Here is a 23,938-nt window from a genome sequence, read left to right on the forward strand (position 1 = left end):
GGAGTTTGTGCCATTTTAGGTATGGATTGGTTAGCTTCATGCCACGCTAGCCTAGACTGTCGTCAGAAACGAGTTTACTTTAATATTCCCGGTGAGGATTTGTTTTATATCCAGGGAAATAGGACTCGAGGGGCTAGCACGTTGATATCAGCTATAAAGGCGCAACGTATGTTGGGCAGAGGTTGTGAGGGGTTCTTGGCAGTCGTGAGAGAGTGTGACCGATCAGTTGGGGAGGTTAGTGGAGTCCCGGTAGTGTGTGAGTTTCCAGACGTTTTTCCAGAGGAGCTTCCGGGATTACCACCCGATCGAGAGATTGAGTTTTGTATCGACCTAGTACTGGAGGCTCGACCTATTTCGATACCCCCATATAGAATGGCCCCAGCGGAATTGAGGGAGTTAAAGGATCAATTACAAGAACTCTTAGATAAGGGCTTTATTAAGCCTAGCACGTCGCCATGGGGTGCGCCGGTGCTATTTGTGAAAAAGAAGGATGAGAGTTTTAGACTTTGTATCGACTATCGTCAATTAAACAAAGTCACTATCCGTAACCAATATTCGTTTCCACGCATTGATGACCTATTTGATTAATTGCAAGGCGCAAGGCGATTTTCTAAGATTGATTTAAGATCAGGATACCGTCAATTGAGGATCAGGAATTATGATATTCCCAAGACTGCCTTTCGCACTCGGTATGGGCATTACGAGTTTTTGGTGATGTCCTTCGGGTTGACGAATGCTCCGGCAGCATTCATGGACTTGATGAACAGAGTATTTCGATCCTTCTTGGATCGATTCATCATCGTGTTCATAGACGACATATTGGTGTATTCGAGGAGTGATGTTGAGCATGAGCACCATCTTAGGACAGTTTTGCAAGCCCTTCGTGAGAATGAGTTGTATGCCAAATTTTCTAAGTGTGAGTTTTGGCTAGAAAGTGTTGGCTTTTGGGGGCATGTTGTGTCTAGTCAAGGGATCCAAGTGGACCAAAAGAAGATAGAGGCTGTGGCTCAGTGGCCTAGACCCACTACAGTCACCGAGATACGTAGTTTCTTAAGTCTAGCAGGATATTACCGTCGCTTTGTGAATGATTTTTCTAAGATTGTAGCGCCGATGACGCGTCTCACCCAAAAGAATGTAAAGTTTGAGTGGTCAGATGCATGTGAGCAAAGCTTCAATGAGTTGAAGTGGCGTTTGACTACAGCGCCAGTGTTGACCCTACCATCAGCGAGTGAGGGCTATGTCGTGTACTGTGATGCATCGAGGGTTGGATTAGGATGTGTGTTGATGCAGCGGGGGAGAGTTATTGCATATGCTTCTAGGCAGTTGAAGAAGCATGAGCAGAACTATCCTACTCATGACCTCGAGATGGCTGTCGTAGTATTTGCTCTCAAGATATGGCGGCATTACTTGTACGGCGAGACCTGCGAGGTGTTCACAGATCATAAGAGTCTTAAGTACATTTTTGACCAGCGGGACCTGAATTTGAGACAGCGTAGGTGGATGGAACTCCGTAAGGACTATGATATCCATATTTTGTACCACCCAGGAAAGGCTAACGTAGTAGCAGATGCCTTGAGTAGAAAGTCTATGGGTAGCCTTGCTCATATTTCTAGTTGGAGGAGACCGTTAGTGGAGCAGTTACATAGTTTAGAGCGGAGTGGTGCACGTTTAGAGATATCTGAATCTTGGGGATTTTTGGCGCACATCGAGCTTAGGTCTGCCTTGATGGAGGAGATTAAGGTGGCTCAAGTCAAGGACCCTAGTTTAGCCAAGATCATTAAAGATGTCGGAGAAGGTAAGGCGTTGGATTTTTCTGTTGACTCTTCTGGAGTGTTGAGATTCAGGACTCGGCTTTGTGTTCCCGAGGTGGACGAGTTGAGAAGTAGGATCCTTACGGAGGCTCATCACTCTCGATTTGCCATTCACCCAGGGACTACTAAGATGTACCAGGACCTAAAACAGTTGTTTTGGTGGCCGCGCCTTAAGGGAGATGTTGCTCGTACGTGTCTAACTTGCCAAGTCTGTCAGCAACTGAAGGCAGAGCATAAGAGGCCAGGAGGTTTGTTGGAGAACATCCCAATTCCAGAATGGAAATGGGAACATATTACCATGGATATGGTTACAGGATTGCCGAGGTCCCCTGCGGGACATGATTCAGTATGGGTAGTAGTAGATCGCCTAACGAAGACAGCTCGTTTTATTACTGTACGTACGTCATTTACTGCTTCTCAGTTAGCTGAGAAGTTTATTCATGAGATTGTACGGTATCACGGAGTACCCATTTCTATTATTTCTGATCGAGGGTCCATATTTACCTCTCGGTATTGGGGCTCATTTCATGAGGCTTTGGGTACGCAGTTAGCATTGAGTACTGCGTTTCACCCCCAGACGGATGGCCAGTCAGAGAGGACTATCCAGATACTTGAGGACATGCTTAGAGCATGTGCCCTTGATTTCAAGGGTAGTTGGGAGAAGAATTTGCCGTATGTTGAATTTGCATATAACAATAGCTATCAATCTAGCATTCAAATGGCACCTTACGAGGCGTTATATGGTTGACGATGTAGGTCACCCTTAGGTTGGTTTGAGGTTGGTGAGAGACGACTTATTGGCCCAGATCTGGTTAGCCAAAGCATGGAGATTGTTCAGGTGGTTCGTGATAGGCTTTTGACAGCTCAGAGTCGTCAAAAGTCATATGCAAATCGTAGGCGTCGACCCTTAGAGTTTGCAGTTGATGAATTGGTGTACCTTAGAGTATCGCCTATGAAGGGGGTAGTGAGGTTTGGGAGGAGAGGTAAGCTCAGTCCCCGGTATGTTGGACCTTTTCGAGTCCTTAGGCGGGTTGGGAATGTAGCTTATGAGTTGGCACTACCACCGTCGATGGTTGGAGTGCACCCTGTATTTCATGTGTCAATGCTACGCGGGGTTATTGGAGACCCCTCTCATGTTTTGCCCCCGACAGCACCCATTATGATCCAACCAAGCTTGCAATATGAAGAGCAACCTGTTAAGATCTTAGATAGGAAGGTCAGAAAGCTTAGATCTAAAGAAATAGCTTCCGTTAAAGTTCAGTGGAGCCACCATAGTGAGGGTGAGGCCACTTGGGAGATGGAAGATGCTATGAAAGAGAAATATCCTTATTTGTTTCCGTGAAATTCGAGGACGAATTTTTATAAGGGGGGGAGAATGTAAAGATAAAAAAAAAAAAAAACTAAATTAATTAATTTAATTAAATTATATATATAATAATTAATTAAAAAAATGAAAATATAAAAAGAAAAGGGGGAGGCCCTCAGCAGCCCCCCCCCCCAAACAGAAACAATATTCTCTCTCTCTCTCTCTCTCTCTCTCTCTCTCTCTCTCTCTCTTTTATTCTCTTATTTCCCCTCTCGGATTTTCAGAGATTTTCAGCAATCCGGCCGTTCGATCTTCGATCCGACTTCGTTTTCACCGTTAAAGTGCCCCCGATCTACAAGGAGGTAAGTGCTTTGGCTTCATCTTTTCTGTTTTTCTTGTTATTTTCGTGGAATGTGGGTTGAGGCGAGATGGGGCTTGTTGGCCGAATGTTTAAGGTTAGATCTATGAAGATCCGACCGTTGGATTTCTTTGATTCTTGGATATGTTGGTCGGTTTGCTTGAGGGGGTTGGGTGGCGGTCTTGGATCGCCGGAAATCGCCGGCCACGGTGGCCGGCGACGTTAGCAGTTTGTTTATCCATTTTGGCCGAGAGTTTGACTCTAGATTTACGAAGATCTAGCCGTCCTATCTTTCTCATTTTTGGGTATGTTGCTCTCCTTAGTGTTGCGCACCTCTGGGTAGTTTCTGATCATCGAAAAAATGGCCGGCGGCAGGTGAAGGGCGACGGCCAGATTCGACCCTATTTTTGGTCGAAAAATAATTCTTAGATTTATCAAGATCTGACTGTCCGATGGGTTTCATTTTAATATATGTTGTTATTCGTGGCGAGGGCTTCGTATCGATATATTGATCGGCCGTTTTTGGCCGGCCGGCGGTGGTCGCCAGCCGCGGCAGTTTGATGGGAAGGAAAAAAGAAAAGAAAAGAAAAAAAAAAGAAAGAAAAGAAAAGAAAATAAAATAAAATAAAATAAAAATAAAAATAAATAAAATATAAGGAAAAAGGAAATGAGGGCTTTTGGGGTTGGACATGTCGGGTTAGGTTTTGGCCTAGGATGGCGGGGCCCGATTGGGTTTTAGGATGGCCCAATGTGTTGGGCATGACTGACCCAGTTGTGGCAGCCCTTGGGCTAGCCCACTCGATTTGTTTTCCCTTGTCGCTTGTTCGTGGACCTAGGATGACTTGGTTAGGTTGGTCTTACTCAGGATATCGAGGTTGGTCTAATTTGGGTTCTCTTTAGGTCTCTTAGAATTGGCGATATGATTGGCGAGTCATTTTGTTGATCGGAGTCCTAAGGACGAAGCCCTATTAGATGACTCGAGACCGAGTAAGACTGACCCCGAGTGCGTTCTAGGCTAGTCTATGATGACGACGTGGGTTTATTTCGAATCCTGATTTCAGATGGATTCCTTTTATCTGAGGTTAGAATATTGTAATTTATTCCATTTAAATAATTTATTAAATTATTAATTAATTATTAAGTTTTTAAGAAAATTTATCAATTTAGTTATAAATATATATATGTATGTATTTTTGATAAAGGAGGAATTTAGATAAAAAAATATATTATTTATATTAAAAGAAAACTAGTTTATGGGTAAATATATATATATATATATTATGATATTGCAGCCTATAAGTGGGTGTGTAGTTCCACTATACACTTACGCATAGCAAGCAAAGCGAGACATGATGACGTAGTCGATGGCTTAGCTCGACAATTTCCATGACGCCAGATTTGAATATTGCGCGGGCCAAGGTACCAAATAATCGATTTAGGGTGTTAGGCAATGGTTAGGATTTTTGGTAATTTCTTTACGTCGTTATTCTTCTTACCTAAATGTGACACCGCATTCTATTTATTGTAGGCTCAGATTCTCAGGATTTTGTTCGATCTTCTCCCCAGACTCGGACTTGAGTCATCGTTTCCCAGGCGAGTAGACAGGATATATTATGTTTACCATATTTTTATGCACGTATATAAATTGTTCTATGCATAACTTGTGAATGATTTCTATATGCGAATCATATAAAATATTCTCTTTTAAATGTTCCTAAATTGCATGAAATATTTTCATCCTACTAGGAGAGACATAAACAGAAAGATACCCTAACTGATTTCTTGTTTTGAAAATGTGAAATGTTGAATGATATGGTGTATTTTAGGCACCACATGAAATGATAAATGATTATGACTTGTGCATAAATTAGGATATCATTTGCATTACTATTAGAGGACTATCTAGTAGATTCCCTGGTGACTCACAGTAGGAAAAGATCATGGTACTGTGAGGCTTGGCATGCCAAGGCCATGAGAGACACGGATAGTATGTTTCAGCACTGCTATCACGTGGGCCTTTATGATGATATTGTGTGATGATGATGTATATGCCGATATATATACTTGTGTGCATGTGTATATAGGCGTTAGGCCAGTTTCTACTAATGTGTCCTCAGAATCAGTGCATGCATCTCATACAAAAGTATAGGGGACTTAGGTGGTTAGGGAACAACTTATGGGGGTTGTCTTTATGCACTTATTTTTCCTACACTATGTTTTCCTTTGAAATCTCAAATTATTTAAACTTATGGTTCATATTTCCACTGTTTATACTGTTATTACGTTATTATACTCATGATGATCATCCTAGCATTTTATTGTATACTCTCCTAGTGGGCATGACATACCTTATACTCGCGAGTTCACAAGACTCACCTCGTTTTATTAAAAATATTTTCAGGGAATTCTTCTTTTGATTATTGGTCCAGCAAATCTTCTGGTATGATATCATACCCTCTTTTGATTCCGGATGTATTATAGGATTCTCTGTGGAGACATACACGTGTTGTAGAGTCTGATGTTTTGTCTTTTATTTTTGTTGGCACATAATTGTGCTAAGGGCCCGAGGTACGGGAACATATATGTATTTATGACTGCAATGTGATAGATATTTTGTACAGCTGCTGTATATGGAATATTGAGATATTATGTTGGAAGGTGAATTGGTATTTTATTCATGTTTTATATCTTGTCAGTAATATTGTTTTATTCAAATCGAGCTAGAGAAGAGGCTTACTAGTCCATTTTGGGGCCGCTAGGCCTAGGGATTAGTGTCGGTCATGACATATCAGATTTTGGGTCGTGACAGATATGCATTCCACTGTAAGACCGTGAGCTCCAGATAGCAATTCATAAAGTGGTCTTACAGCGGTATGCATTCCGCTGTAAGACCATGAGCTCCAGAAACTAACTCTTATAGCGGTCCTACAACGGAATGCATACCGCTGTAAGCCGCTAGCCTTTTTCTTTTGCTTCTTGCTTTATCATCTTCTATTTTTTACTTTCAATACTCTTTTGCTTTCTTTTGAATCGATACCCGACCGTGCCTCCACGCTTTATTTCAACTCCCATTACGCACCAAAATCACTCTTTTTGCTCCATGTCCACTTTACATGTAATGTGTACCTATATTGACAATATTAAGCCCAAAATGAGTAGCAATCATGTTCATTAAATAATTAAACGCTAAGCTTAACCACTAAATAAGAGTGTAAAATATGCTGATCAATACATATTTTAATTTTTTTATAAAATTAAAAATATTTATTTAGTTTGACGTATTATTAATAGTACACACATATATATATATCACATAAATGTTGAGATAATAATGTTTATTTTAGGCTTAATACATCTTAAAGTCCCTCAACTATTATAAAATATGACATTGAGTCCCTCACCTAAAAAACCTCAAGATTCAGACTTTAAACAATTAAAAAAATATCTTTTTAGTCATGCCATCAATGCGAGTAAACGACTCCGTTATATTTGTCTCAAACCTATATATACACATATATATACATACACCTGGCTCTATATACATATATATATACATACACACACACACGTAGGGCCGCGGCCATCACCCATACCCCCTATCATGGTCGCGGCCATCACCCACCCCCAATATACACAAACACGTGCACACAGGGAGCTTGATGATCTCGGCTACGGCGGCACCCCGGCCAAAGAGTTGCTCTACATTTTCTGCTGGAAGAAGCCCTCGTCTCTTAGCTCCACCACCGCTCTCAACCCACAAGAGCTCCGCTCCGACTCCCCTTCCGCCGAGGACTGGTGGCCTAAGACCGAGCTTGCTGGCTCGCCCAGGTTTCTATTCACGATTAAAGAGGAAATGAAGGAGGATTTGGAGTCCGAAGACGACAAGTCTAGAAAATGGTCGAGAAGCCGAAGCTTGAGCGATAGGATTAACGTCTCAGTGGAGACTCCGTTTCTCACCCCCATTGCTTCACCGCCTTATTTCATGCCGTCGCGCAGCCCCATAGCCTTCTCCGGCAATGGGTTCAATCCTCTCTCTGAATAGTCATTGCCGCCTGCCCAGCTCAAGCTCTTGAAAAACTTCACAGAAGAAAATTGGGTCAAGAAGTTGAGGGGAAAGTTCATAAGGTTGAAGGATCGTTGATTCAACAAGATGAAGAGAATGATTCTTTCATTACGCTAGTTATCGATAAGAACAGAGAGGCAGAGATGAAGCACCATTCGAGCTCTTCACAGGTGCTTCCTCTGAGCTCGTCGCCTTCCTCGTTTAGATTTCAGACCACCCATTAACCTCAAAAACAGAAGAAAGAAACCCATCTCAGATTAGAGCTTCGTGGACTCAATTAGATTGTTTTTGTTGTTTGGTTTGCCTGAGAATCTGGTGGTTTCTGGCGATTTTTTTGGGAGTGTGTTGCCTGGGGGAATGATGATGTGATTAAAGTTGCAGGCACAGGGGCCTTGTTGGAAGCATTCATGGGGGAAAGTGGCGGAGCCTTCCTATCGGGGACCAAAGGGGGTGAGTTTTGTTTTATTCAATCTCCATGTCCCCTGAGACATTACCTGTAATCAACTGTTCATTGCGTGGCTGCAATTATATATATATATATATATATATTTCACTGACACTAAATTATATCACGCACCTTAAACGGTGCGTCATGTCACACATAAACGGATGTAAACGATAAGGACTAAAAATATATATTTTTAATTGTTTAAAGACCGAATCTTGAACTTTTTTAAGTGAGGGACTTTAAGATGTATTAAGTCTTTATTTTATTTTATCACAACACTGATCATTTAGCATCGCGAGAAAATTAATTTTTTGGTACGACAAGGACATCTCTCGATTCCTAGCATGGCACTTTTTTTTCTAAGTATTGAAACACTAAAATATTCTAGAATCACAAAAAATTCTAATTTCCAGAATTGCATACATTACTTTTTAGTACAACTTATACATCCCCAAATTCCTAGTAAGACCCTTTTTTTCTTTTCTTTTTTCTATCACAACACTAATATTTTATAATTGCAAAAATCCTAGTTTTTAGTACTGTACATCACATTTTTTAATTCCTCAACAAAAAATCTCATACCATTGCACCCCTAGTTTTTTAGAACCACGACACTAATTTTCTACAATCACGAGAAATCTAAATTTTTAATACTGTAGACCCTAGTTTTAGGTACCGCAGCCCCCATTTTTAGTACACACCTTCCTTTTTTTGGAATCAAAACACCAATTTTTTATAATTACGAAAAAAACTTTATTCTGATACTGCTTACCCCACTTTTTAGTTCCGCAATGACAAATCTAAAATTTTAATATCATACCCTATTATTTGGAACCATTACGAGTGTGCAATGGTTGGTTTGGGTGGTTCAATAAGTGTTTTCTAAACCAAACTGCTAATGGTAGTTTGCCTATCTCTCAAATTATAATCAAACCACCATGTGTTAACGTTTTAGACTACCCAAACTGTAACTTGATAGTTTGAGCTGTTTGAAGAATGTAGGAAACATAGTCATTGAAGTTCAAAATTAGTACACACGTAACAAAATTAAAACAATCACATCACATGCAATCTAAAAATTACAAAACATATAAAGTTCCAAATTAAAAGACAACCATATGTCAATGCATCCAAAGTGCCACAACCATCAAGAATTAGTGATTGCACAGATTTTTTTAAACTTTAATTAAAGGATATGGGTGGTCAGTGTCACATGTCGATTTACTAAACTATGAAACTAATTTGACCATCTTGGTCAATTTTCCTATTAGTCTAAGTTTGCCACTGATCACCTAGATCCAAAAACGAAAGTTTGGCAATTTGATTGATTTGATTTGGATAGTTTGGCTTCTGTTTTTTTTTCACACCTGAACAATAATACCAATTTTCTACAATTGCAAATTAAGCTTGATTTCTTGTATTGCGCACCCATTTTTTTAGTATTGTGGAGACAAACCCCAATTTCAAGTACCACAAAACCCTTTTATTGGAACAACAACACCAATTTTCTATAATTGCAAGAAATTCTTATTATAAACCACCCAATTTTTTTTACCATAAACCACACTTTTTACTATTCCAGAGGCAAATCTCAATTTCCAGTACTGAGGTTTGGACCGTGGTATTCGAGTCAAGAGGTGCAAGTGATGTTAGAGGGAAAGGACCTGCATCACGAAGATCAGCGGGCTTCGTCTAGCTCCGCCCTGTGAAGGCATTTTGATAGATAACTACGATAAGCCTTTGCCATTAATGAAGATGGGGGGTTCGGAGATGAATCTGTTAGAGAGGGGGGTCAGGCTTGGACTTGGCAGGCAACGGTCAACCGACGCCGACAATGGAGAAGGATACAACTCTTATCCCTAATTTGAATTGTTCGTTAGCTAAACATGGATGCGTGGAAGGGGATTTCACAGGAGAGAGTGGGTTGGCAAAGGGAGGCCCACAATTAGCCAAATGCAATCAGGATAGAAGTAGGCTACGATTTGTTAACGATGAAAATGCCAGGGGCCGAGACAGTAAGCTACAGGAATGAGTTATAGGGACCCATACTACCAGAAAAATGAGGTGTTGCGGTTGATTTTTTTACGATCGACTTAATCAATCGATAATTAACGACGGATTAACAATCAATTTTTAAAATTTGCGATCGAATTATTTGCCGACCGATTTAGCATGTAAACTTTAATCGGTAATTATGCGACTGATTTTGACCACAAAACTTGCGATCGATTTTTTTCGACCTATTCAGCAATGGAAACTGCTGTTGCTAATTGTGCGACTGATTTTTACCACAAATTTTGTGATTGAATGTTCAGTTGGTGGATTTTTGACCAACTTTACCACTGAAATATGTCTTTCGGTAATTACAAACCGAATTTGCGATCAAATTTTTCATCTGATTTTTTTTTTTTTGGTTGAAATATCGAATTAGTTGTTAAATCAAAATAAAGAAATTTATAAAAATAATATTAATAAATAATATAAGTTCATAAAAATAAAATAATTCAGTTATTAAATAATTTATGATGATAATAAAATATTTTACTGTATTGCATCAAATTAATATTTATTTTAAAATATAATTATATTAAGTAGTATTTTACATTATTACATAAAATATTAATTTATTATCATTTTGAGCTCCCCACCCAAAAATATTATAAATAAATAAATAAAATTAGGTTTAAATAATGTTCAAATCAAATGCAACAAATTTATGGATTAGCAACAGATGTAATTTTCAACAAAAGTTTGCATTCACTCTCTCTCTATATATATATATTTATTATCAATTTGTTTACACTCTGTGGAATAAGTTTTGGCTAAAACACTTAGCAATAAATATAAGTTCACTATATTATATATAATATATAAAGGCGGGTTAAACCCTTATCGGGCTTAATAGCCCTATTAAACCATACTGGGTTGAATACTATATATATTATACATATAAAGATGAGTTAAACACTGACTGAGCTTAATAGGCCTATAAAATCCGTACCAGGTTAATACTATATTATGCATATAATTAAAGGCCAATTAAACCCTGATCGGGCTTAAAAGGCGTATTAAACCCGTTACGGGTATAATACCTTCTAGTTTCATGTGCCCATTAAACTCGGAATGGGTATAACACCTACGGGTTTCATATGCCCATTAAACCCGAAATAGGTTTAACCTGCCAAATCAATTCGGAACAAACAAAATTGGGCTTAGAATGCACAACAAACTTCATGTTTGTTAATAAATACGTCATACACCAATGCAAGTTAATCAAATCAATATCACAAATCATTTTGTACATGTATAGTTCATCCATGGGCATGTGAACAAAAATCAACGTTTTGGATAAGAGCTCGTTAAATATATTGATTACATATCAGCATAATATACATTTTACATATAAACAAATTACATATACTAACTACAATGCTATACCTATACAAAAATATATGTACAAATTACGAATTACATATACAATCAAGTATCAACTACTCTATTATGTCTATACAAATAATATGTCAACTTGCCTGCGACGGGTATGCATTTCATTCTCGCTCTGATTTGTTACCCACCGATCCTCGATGTGCCTCATGAGGTCATCGATGTTCTTAATAACGTACACTCTACAGTTGTGCCTGTATTAGAAATAACCAAATTCTGTCAAACTTTAAATGACAACAACAAACATTTCACTCAATAATAAATTAAATATTCTATTTTAATTCAGTACCCGTCCAGTTGCTAAGGCAGTTTCACTATGCTGGGATCAAGTTGTTCCAACGTCGATTCTTTGAGTGGAGTGGCAGCTGTGGAGATATGGTCATAATATCCATTGCGAGTCAGGATAATGGGTAGGAGTTTTGGTAATAGCTTGATACTATTACTACAAAAAATCAACGTTTTAGTGACAAAAAATTTCGTCGCTAAAACATCAAAATCCATCGCTAAATTCTTTAGCGACAGATTTAGTAACGGGTACCTTTCCGTCGCTAAAAATGGCGTCACTTAAATTTAGCGACGGGGTTAGCCCTGGGTAATTTTTAGTAACGGAATCAACGACAGGGGTTGTACATGTCGCTAATCAGCGACAGAATTAGCGACGGGGTTGACCCCGTCGCTAAATTTTAATTTTTTTTTTATTTTTTAGCAACAGGGTTGAACCAGTCGCTAAATTTTAATTTTTTATTTTATTTTTTATTTTTTAACGACGGGGTTGAGCCTGTCACTAAATTTTAATTTTTTTTATTTTTAGCGATAGGTTTGAGCCGATCGCAAAATTTTAACTTTTTTTATTTTTTAGCGACAGGGTTGACTCCGTCGCTAAATTCAACGAGTGCCAGACCCCAACCTCTCCTCATGTGGTTACGCCTCTACTCGCCATGTGGCAATGCTGGGATATTATTCTTAGCTATTATCTCAAGCTCTTTACCAGATTCGAACCCGCAACCTCTCATGGCCAAGTTTCGCGCGCGAGCCAGTCGATTTGGAAGTCTTCTTGTTTATTGATGTATATAAAATATATTTATAGTATTTTCTTTCAAATATTTCAGAATTATATTTATACATCAAAATTTCTCAAACTTATTTAATGATATTAATTTTAATATTAATGTTAGTAAAGGGAAACGAATATTAATTTTAATTTTAATTTTATTTCGTTATTGATTCAAATAAAATTTTATTAATTATTATATTAACAGTGAAAAATTATGTTTTTATTTTGATTTTAATTTTTAATATATTTAAAAATTATTAGTTTAATTTTTACTAATATTAATGTTAGTAAAAATTATTATAATATGTTTAATTGTAAAATTTTTAATTTCTATTATTTTTTTAGCAATATTTTGATTTTGATCTTTTTTATTTTTTAGCGATGGGGAGTACCCATCGCAATATTTTAATTTTTTTATTTAATTTTTTTTATTTTTTAGTGACGAGCGTACCTTGTCGCTAAATTTTAAAATTTTTTATTTAATTTTTTTTATTTTTTAGCAACTAGGAATTTGAATTATGTTTTTTTTTTTTTAATTTCTTAGCAACGGGTTGATCAGTCGCTAAATTTGAATAATTCTATTTAATTTTTTTTTTTAGCGACGGGGATGAGTTCGTCACTAAATTTTATTTTTTATTTAATTTTTAAAAATTTTTAGCGACGAGTGTACTCCGTCGCTAAATTTTAATTTTTTATTTAAATTTTTTTTATTTTTTAGCCACGGGTGTACCCCGTTGCTTAAATTTTAATTTTTTTATTTAATTTTTTTTATTTTTTATTTTTTATTTAATTTTTTTCAAATTCTTTTTATCTAAATTTTAAATTTTATTTAATTTTTTTATTTTTTAGCGACGAGATTGGCCTCGTCAGTAAATTTTAATTTTTTTAATTTTTTAATGATGGGGTTGACCCCGTCGCTAAATTTGAATTATTTTATTTTATTATTTTATTTTTTAGCTATAAGGATGAGCCCGTCGCTAAATTTTAATTTTTTTATTTTTTAACGATGGAGTTGACCCCGTCGCTAAATTTAAATTATTTTATTTTATTTTATTTTTTTATTTTTTAGGTATAAGGATGAGCCCGTTGCTAAATTTTAATTTATTTTATTTAATATTTTTTATTTTTTAGCTACGAGATTGAGCCCGTCGCTAAATTTTAATTTTTTTATTTAATATTTTTTATTTTTAACGACGGGATTTCCGTCGCTAAATTTAGAGATGGGGTTTTCGCCACTAAATTAAAAAAATATTTAAAAAAATTAACGACGAAAATTCCATCGCTAAAATACATTTTTCTTATAATATGGCCCTGACCCTCTTGCTTTCCTCCTTAGTCACCATAGAGTCGTACATAACAACCTTGCCCTCTTTCAGGCAAATCATGACTACAACCTAGTGGGAATTATTGCCCAGATTGCATAGGATCAAGACTTGCATATTTTGATAATACATTAGCCAGGAGTTAACCCATCAATAAAATAAATGAACACTTACGAAGTCTACTGTCCACCAAGGCCTAGTCTCATCATTGACACCACGAATATGATCACATATTCCGTCTGGAATATTTACCTTAGCAGGCAGCACAACACGCTTGCCTGCAAATTTCTCAGTCCACCACTTATTCAGAATTGCATGGAGATGAGGAAAATGTTATATTTGTTGTGGACCAAATATAAATGCAACAAAAAAATAGGTTTAACCTAAGATTTGTGTTTAGCACTCACAAATAGGACAATGGGCATGATAGCGTATTTCGTATCATATATAGTCTGACTTTGCGTATCTCTTAGTCGTCGGACACAACACAAGTAGCTGTCAATGTGAGTCCCCTCTATCCACATTTTAGCATCCTCTATTGAACACAAGTTGCTAGGTAATAGATGGACAATTTAACCAGTGTCACGCCTACAATAACCAATAATTATTATAAGTTTGAGATTGTATTACCAATGCAAATAGGACAATAATTAAATTTTTTTCCGACATTTTATACTTATTTGATGTCTTTTTGTGATTGTATGTAGTCAATGTGGCCTTCAGGGGGTTTAAGATCATCAACCTCCTGTTGGTCCAGGTGATGCTCAACTACTTCAGCCGTTATCTGCATCACCATGCCCCATACATTGTCCGGGCTAGGAACATGAATATTCTTTCCTGTCCTAGTTGATGTCAAGGGTGGGATTGTTTTATCACCCTCCATCGGAGACGATTTGTTTTCGTCTGTCATGTCCATCACGACATCAACCTTGCTTCTCTTACGCCGCCAAGTGTATTCAGTGTATGGTGGTCGACGACACTGTGATGGCAATCGGTCACTCGCAATTCATTCACTGCCTATAACCACTTTCTCTTAAAACTGTACAAATATTATCTGTTACATATATAATAACATGTATTTCATAATGAAATGTAAATAAAAGTGAAGTTAGAGCTTACTCCGAATTAAGATGCCTGGTCGTCCACATCATCATGAGCTAGATCTACTTGATGACAACCTCATTACTTCTCATTACCATCCTCGATGTGTTTTGGAGAATCGTCAATAGGCGGGACGCCTAGATGAGTAAGTAGTGCTGCCTATACCCTACCTACAAGCCTTAAGTCTCTTTTTTGCTCGCGTTATTCGTGAGCTCATTTGACTCATTTCCCCCTTAAACCCATCCAGCCAAGTGCTAATTTACCTACTCTTCCCCTTCACCCTATGCAACATCTCTAGCGTGAGGGTTAGCATCTCGGTGATCTGTAAAAGGAAAAAAAAAATTACAACAGTAAAAAACAATTGCAAACACTTATCGGCATTGAGTTGCTAACTATTTTCTTTCTTTGGCAGCGGATATGGTATGATTCTCCCCCTCATTTCCAATACCACCGCAACTTTGTTGGGAAGACAGCAAATGAACTGTTTCAAGAAAACCATGTCAGCTTACGAGAAAGCGCTGAGAAGGCACTCAAAGATATGAACAATGGGCTGATGCTGGTTGCTACTCTTATCGGCACTGTCAACTATGCGACATTGTTTAACATCCCTGGAGGTTATGTTGACGATAACAATAGTGCAAGTTTTGGTCGCCCAAAGTTTTTTAGCACCAAGAAAGAAGATCAACTTTTATCATTCTTGTGGTACACTGAGGTAGCTCTATTTAGCGCTCTAATTGCCTTGACTGCCATGCTTTTGATTCAGTTGTCGAGGTTTACCAATGACGACTTCTTCATGATCTTGCCAGTGAGATACCTTGGGTTCTCTGACTGCCTTATTTGTCTCCGCCATCTTCACAATTGCAGCTTGTGCTGAAACCTACATTATCCTCGAAATAAATGTAAACCCATACTATTTAATGTGGCCAGCCATAAGTTTCCTAATCCTTATTTCAGTAGAAGTAGTGTACCTGACCTTTTATTACCTGTATTTTGCTTTTCGCTGTTCTATTTCATTTATTGGCCGAGAAATGTAGCGTACATCTAAGCCTTTTCACTTTCTTTTTCATTATACTAAATTCTAGCTTCGAATTGCATCATTGTTGATGGGCCTTAGAGTTCTATCTTGGATAGCATTAATTTTTTGAAAAAGTATTGCATTTTTTTTTTTTAATTGCTTTTACTGAATGGTGTGAGAGATATCTTAATTAAGAACAATCTTCAATTGTGGTTTGCTTCTTTAGGACAAACCCAAAACCATCATTTCCAAGCTTTGGGTTATTGAAGTGAGAATCTTTTAATCCATTTGAGAAGAAGACATAACTTTTGAACCCCACATTAATGTTGCTTTTTCATTCAGTATCTGGGAACATGGTATTACATGAATGAACTAGGAAACCTAACGGGTGAGTCTCTTTAACAACACAGGCAAAGTTTAAAAATTTTATAATGAAATATAACTCACAAAGTCTGTCTAACAAAAGGGGGAGTGTATAATTAACACGCCACTGGTGGTGTTTGGATGTGCCAACACTCAGGGCCCAAATCACAGTATTATCCATTTCCATACGGTTCTCCTCGCCGCCACTTTTTCACTCCTCCACTTATTCCTTTACTTGGAAGTTGGAACATTGGCATCGGCTTTATTCTCCTCCTTAACTCCATTTAATGACGGAATAATAAAACATAGACACAAGAATTTTACGTAATTTGAAAAAAAAAATTATGTCTATGAAGCTACTGCAATATTTTTACTATGTGAAAAAATATACACTTTATTTTTATAATTACAAACTCTCTCTGTTCACAAAACTACAATCTAATTACACGTAGAGAATTTTTCTCTTTCTGACAAATGGGACACAAAGGTTTGGAAACAATTAAGCTGGGGAGGCCAATTTATAGGCCTCCCCTTAGGCGTTTTAATATGTGTTGTGTTTGCCGCTCCAATTCCAATTTTCTCTTCGGCGCTCCATGTCAAAAGCAACAGCTTGAAATTCAAAAGGCTACTGTAGCCTTTTTTGTCAAAAATGGTTGGTCACTTTTTGACTAACAATCTCTCCCTTGAAGATTAATTTCAATATGTCTTCACACCAAATCAATGCACTAACTCATCTTGATTCTTTTATCCTTGAAAACAAATTAGAGCTATACCAACTCTAATTTCTCAATAATGACTATCTTGGTTAACATGTTAGTTGGGTTCCTGCTCCTTTATATCTTCACAAGCATTAATATTTCATCCTCCAACAATGATTGAATAAAATGATAACAAAGTTCTTGAATGAAATGTTAAATGTTTGGCTAAGTGTATTGCACTTTGATTGTCACTGTATAACATATTCATTTCTAGTTTGAAACTCATTTCTACTAACAAATCTTGTAACCAAATAGGCTCCTTGCTTGTTTTTGTCACTACTACATACTCTAACACAGTTGTAGAGAGTGACACAATCTTTTGTAACTGAGAAATCTAACTAACGACTATAGTCCCTAATGTGAACATATACCCTCTTTTGCAACTGAGAAATCCAACTAACGACTATAGTCCCTAATGTGAACACATACCCTATAGTGTTTCTTCTGTGGTCTACTTCTCCAGCAAAGTCAGCATTAATATACCCTTGCAATTTCAACTCGCATTTCCTAAAGTATAGGCACCTTTGAATAATACCCTACAGGTATCTCAATATCTATTTTAATATTGCTTCCCAATGCTGCTCTCTTGGATTGGACATGAATCTGCTCACTGCTTCCACTACATAAGCAATATTTTGTCTCGTACAAACCATGGTATACATCAAGCTTCCAATGGCGAAGGCATATGGAACTTTAGTCATGTACTCTTTTTCTTCATTTGTCTTTGGATTGGAAGATGTATGTGTAGTTAATACCTTATTTTTGTTGGAAGCCTTTAACCACCAATCTTGCTTTGTATTTCTTGGAGCCATCATGCTCTTCTTTGACTCAATACACTCGTTTGCTCTGCAAAGCTTTCTTCCTGGCCGGTAGCTTTACTAACACCCAAGTCTGGTTGGATTTAAGAGATTTCATCTCATCTTCAATTACAAGCTCTTACTTGCTCGCATATTTTACCTAACATGTTTTATTATAGCATTTAGGTTCTCCTCCATCTGTCAGTAGCAAATAGCTCAAGTACTTCCTATTTGATGCATGCGGTTGACTGGATCTCCTCAACATAGGTACTTGATCCTGTGGCTCTTTTCTAACCTGTCCTATAATTTCCTCCTCCTAAGGATTCTAGCCTATTTTAATAGTGACACTATTTAGGACATCATCGGGCTCAAAGTAAACAAGTTTTGGATCTTTTGTATTAGTGAACTGTAATGTGTTTCTATCTTTATACATGAACTTTCATTAAAAACTACATCCCTACTTCTAATGATTTTCTTATTTTGGCCATCCCAACATATATAACGAAATTCATCACCACCATAACCAATGAATGTTCATTTAAGTAATTTAACATCAAGTTTATTTCTTAAATTATCACTAATATGCACGTAAAAGACAACCAAATACTTTCAAATGTGAAAGTCTAACATTTTCTAATTTAAACCTCTTCTGGTATTTTGAAATCTAAGGCTATTGATGGTCCGTTGTTGAGTAAGTAAGTTGCAGTGTTGACTGCGCGTCTCTGCCTAGAACTACTTAGGCAACCCTGCATGTAAACTTATGCTTTTGGCTCTCTCAATCAATGTTCTATTTATACGTTCTATTATGCCATTTTGTCGCTACAAAAAAATCGGCATTTAGTGGCGGTTTTCAAAATCGCACCGTCACTAAAAATTTTAAAAAATTTAAATTTTTAATTTTAGCACCACCGCTAAAATTAAAAATTTAATTTTTTTTATTGCTCGCGTAGGCCAGCCCAGCCCGACCGCCCCACACTTGTGCGCCACGTGGCGATGCTCAAAATTAAATCCCAGCGCACTTTCCCCTCCCCAAGTTTCGAACCCAGGACCCCTTGTGCTTGCATGCGCACGAGAACTGCCTAATCTGCGAAGAACCCCTGAATATATATGCACATATATATATATATTATATACTAATTTAACAATTAAATTTCATAATTATATTTTATATTTTTTAATATATATTAAAAACATTTATTAATTGATTATTTTTTAAAAGAATAATAGAATAAATTAAAAATAAATTAATTGAGTTAAATTAAATAAATTAATTGATTAAAAATAAAAAAGAATATTTTATATATTTTTTAAAAATTATTAAAATTTTATATATTAAAATTTTGTTAAATTTATTTTTATTTTTTAAATTAGATTTTTAATAAATTTTTCTATTAATTTAAATGCAATTTTAAATTTATTTTTAAGATTTTATATTTATTTTTATTAATGTAATTTTTAATTATTTTCTTAAGAAAAATTTAATTTTTAATGAAAATAATGAATTTTAATATTTAAGATTTTTATTTAATTTTAATTTAAATTAATTTTTTTTTTTTAATTTAGCGACGATTTTCAAAAACCGTCGCTAAATTTAATTTTTTAATAAATTTTGCAGCGATTTTTGAAAATCATCGCAAATATTATTTTATTTTTAATTTTGAATTTTTTAATTTTTTAAATTTTACAGCGATTTTCAAAAATCACCACAAATGTTAATTTAATTTTAATTTTATATTATTATTTTTTTAATTTATCGACGATTTCTCAAAAACAGCTTCAAAACAGAATTTAAATTTTTTATTATTTTATTATTTTTTAAATTTATCGACGGTTTTTTGAAAACCGCCGCAAAAAACATGTTTACTGAATTTTGCGACGGTTTCATAACCGCCGCAAAAAATCAATTTTTTTGTAGTGTGTTGTGATGTCCATGGCATAGTCCTTTCGAGCTTGATCTCGCTCTCATAACATAACTTTTTAAACCTGATGTCTTGATATTCTCCACTATTGTTAGAATGCAATCTTTTTATCCTCAAACTAGTTTAATTCTCCACCATTACTACTGATCTTTTAAATGCTTCGAATACCTTAGATTTTTGCTTGATAAAGTATATCCATACCTTCCTAGAATGATCATCAATAAAAGTAACAAAATACTGCTTACCATCAGTTGATGAAACTACTATTAGACCCCAGACATTCGTGTGAATTTACTTGAGCTTTGATGCCTTTGGAGTTCTCACTATAAGAAATTTAGTATATTGTAACAAAAATAATTGTGATGGATTAAATTTTGTCACGAAAAGTATCTTTTTTGTGACAAGAAAAAGAGTTTTTTATGCCAAATTCAAAAAGTGAGTAAAGTTATGACAATTAATATTTTGACAAAATTTTTTATCATAATATAGTAATGTTGATAATTTATAATGACAAAATAATTTTTGTTACAAAATTTTGTCACATCAAGTTGGCGCTAAATTTCTGGCGCCAATTCAACTTACATAATATGACAAAATAATTTTGTCACAAAAAATTTTGTCACAATATTTAATTATATGAGATGTAATTACAAAATTTTTTAGTCACAATAAGTAATAATTTTTATAACAAAAATACTTTGTCACATCATAGTATTATAAAAAACAATATGACAAAAATATGTACATCACAAGAAATTCAATTTTTTGTGACAAAAATAATTTTATTAAATTTAATTTTTTTTAAATACAACATATTAGGCATAAAAACTAATAATCTGGTGACAAAAAAAATTCAAAATATTTTGTTATAATAAAAAAATAAGATATGTAGTGACAAAAATATTTTATTATAATATTTTGTCATAAATTTTTAGCCCCAATATTAAATAGATATCCTAACAAACATATTAATAAATTATAAAAGAAATACTAGAAAAATAAAATAATAAAATAATAATTAATTTTTGACTAATTTAATTTTTTTTTAAAATGTCCTTCCATAATTTCTCTCTTTAAAAATTTTATTTCACATTTGTTATTTTAATTTGACACAAAATATTAAGACGGTGTTCTTTTTATTTTTCAATTTTTAGTTTTGATTTTTGAATTCATTTTCAGTTTTCTGTTTTAGTAGTTTGTTTTTAAAAAATTGAAAACGCGTTCTCTTTGTCATTTTGAAAAATTATTTATCAAAATAGAAAATTAGAAAACGTATTCTTTTTGAAACTTTGAAAATAATTTTTAATAATATTTTATTTAATAAATTTGATTATTCAATAAATTAGAAATATTTAATGTTAATATATTATTAAAAAATATATACATTTTAAAGTTAATGAATTTTATAATATTTTTTCCCATTACAATAATAAAATATGAATAAATAAATGTGTTTTGAGTTTATATTGGCACCAAATTTTTTATGTCAATATTAATTAGATATCTTGAAAATTAATAAAATAATATTTAACTTTTGACAAATTATAATTTTCATTAAAAATTTACCCTTATCATTTTTCTCCTTAAAAAATTTTATTTCACTTTTGCTATTTTGATCTCATCACCTAAAAAGTTAAGTTTCTTATTTAATAACTAAAACTTTGAAATTTTGACTTTTGTTTAATATTAAGATATTTTGTTATAAAATACTAATGCCAAATTTTTGGTGTCAATATTGATTAGAAATATTGAAAAATAATAAAATAATATTTATTTTTTGGCAATTTTAAATTTTCATTAAAAATACTATTTTTAAAAATTTTAATAAAATAATATTTTTAACTTTTATTAAAAAATTTCAGAATTAAAAAAAATTAAAATAGTATTAATATTATGGTCCCAGCTGAGCTGGGTGAGTAAATAAATAAATTTTTATTTTAAACCAATTTATATATTAAAATTTTAAGTCATTATTATATTTTAACTCATAAATAAATTATTAAATCTGTAAATGATTAAAATACATAAAGAGTTAATTGTAATTTAAATTTTAATCTTAATAAGTTCTCTATAATTTATATTGATTAAATTATTTAAAAGAAATTCAATATGATCTATAAATAAAGTTATACTGTTACAATATATATATAAAGTTTATAATGATATCACTTTCTTGTTGCAACCCTTGTATGGAGCAAGCCAGCACAGACTGATGTATCAAAACTAATCTCCCAAGCTTTCTCTAATTAAGCGACAAATTAGGAGTCCAAATTGAGAGCCATGTGGGGTCTACTTAACGTGGGAAAGTTTGCATCTGTTTAGACATGGCCACGGTTCATGAATCGTCGGTTCCGGTTCATGAACCGCCGGTTCCGGTTCAAGAAATCTTTAAACCTGAACCGAACCGCCCAAGGGCGGTTTAGGACGGTTCGGTTCCGATTCCGGTTCGTGCCGGTTCGGTCAACGGTTTGGACCGGTTCGGTCAACGGTTTGAGCCGGTTCGGTCAACGGTTCCGGTTCCGGTTCAAACCGAATTTTTTTAATTTTTTTTAAATATTGTTGTATTCAATTTTGGATATGGTAACAAGTAATAAATAATTAACAATATAATTGAATAAATTGATAAATAACAAAATGAGAAGATTGAAGAAATTGAAATTGAAATATTAAATGAGAGACAAAATTGAGAGAATAATAGCTTGAGACTTGAGAGAGAGAAAGTGTGAAAAATGAGTGGGGGAGAAAGGGGTATATATAGATAGGAATTATAAAATTAAAAAAAAAATTAATAAAATTGGAATTGGACCGTTGGGGGGGGTGCTGCATGGGGGGGAGGGGGGGTGGTGAGGGGGGGAGGGGTGCTGCACGGGGGGAGGGGGGTTGTTCCGGTTCCGCGGAACCGGAACCGGCGGTTCCGGTTCCCCGGAACCTTGAACCGGAACCGGACCGAATTTCGCCGGTTCAGTCCGGTTCCGGTTCCGACCGGTCCGGTTCCGGTTCGAACCGCCGGTCCGGTTCAATTTTGGTCATGTCTACATCTGTTCTATATATATATATATATATATAAGTGGAAGAGAAGGCATTATTTTAAACTAATTTAAATTTTTATTAATATTAAAAATTTAAATTTATTAAACTTTAATTGATCAACCCATTAAGTTTACAAATCTACATCAAATCTATGAAGCTTGTCATCACATGTTACTTTTTAACTAATTTAATAAATATTAAATATTAATTACTAAATATAAATTTTTTTAAAATAAATACAAATGTTCTTTTCATTTTTTAGTCAATTAATTCAATCAATTAATTTATTTCAAAATTTTAGAAAATATATATTTATTTCAATTTAGGTAGAATGACGAAGAAACAATGATTGCAACTCATCTGTCATAGAATTACGTGCTAACCTTTCTAACTACAGATCCAAAATTACACAACATCTAAGAAAGTAATTATAAAATATTCAAGGAGTAGAACTTCATTACAAGATTTACAAAACAATAATCTAATTCACTCACGTTAATAGCTTTAGATTTCGTCGATGCTCAGTGCTAATGATGGTTGTCGAACACGATGGATCCAAATTCATCGATATCATCTAGGAATGGCCACTGGTTGCTGCTAGTTTTGACTGGGTAAAGTTGTGAACTAGCCTCTTGAAAATAAGGAAACGTCACATTTTTTTCTTGGATGATTGGGTTTTCAAATTTTCAAATAGAGTTTGGATCATCAACTAGAAAAGATTCATTGTCATAATATGGGTTTGAATTGCCTTCTAGGTGAAACCAATTTTGAACACTGAGAGGGTTTGCATAAAAGTTTGCAAATAATAATTTCTCTAATAAAGTTAGATGAAATTGAAAATTGACGACATGTTGTTGGAGGACAAAAATGTAGGATACACAGCCGTATATAGGATCTTGAAGTTTAATTTGAGCTTCATACAATAGTGTAGCGGCAACCCCGTAATAGTCACTTACCGAAAGCTGAGCTAGGAGTTTGGAGGCATTACTGGCACCAAAAACCATGTGGATGGCTGTAAAATCAATAGGTCTTTCTTCATGACAGAAGTAAAGGGCAAAGACGCACAATTGGCTATATCTTCTTCTCAAAACTTTTCAAGCACCGCACGGAGAACCGGGTCCTGACATGATCTTCTAGTTTTTTTTTTTT

At 34.8% G+C, this 23,938-nt stretch overlaps 2 protein-coding genes across 2 annotated transcripts; both read left to right on the forward strand.

The window, feature by feature from the left end:
* The first annotated feature begins 7,076 nt into the window (after window positions 1-7,076).
* On the forward strand, window positions 7,077-7,517 carry LOC127790883 (uncharacterized). The gene has a single exon (XM_052320612.1). It carries the CDS (start codon window positions 7,077-7,079, stop codon window positions 7,515-7,517), a length of 441 nt encoding a protein of 146 aa, XP_052176572.1.
* A 2,303-nt stretch (window positions 7,518-9,820) lies between these two features.
* On the forward strand, window positions 9,821-15,781 carry LOC127790884 (uncharacterized). Its single transcript, XM_052320613.1, has 3 exons — window positions 9,821-10,001; window positions 14,514-14,563; window positions 15,320-15,781. Exons 1-3 carry the CDS (start codon window positions 9,821-9,823, stop codon window positions 15,779-15,781), a joined length of 693 nt encoding a protein of 230 aa, XP_052176573.1.
* Window positions 15,782-23,938: the final 8,157 nt, after the last annotated feature.

The sequence above is a fragment of the Diospyros lotus genome, chromosome 14 (assembly GCF_014633365.1).
Source record: "Diospyros lotus cultivar Yz01 chromosome 14, ASM1463336v1, whole genome shotgun sequence".
Classification (NCBI taxonomy): Eukaryota; Viridiplantae; Streptophyta; class Magnoliopsida; order Ericales; family Ebenaceae; genus Diospyros; species Diospyros lotus.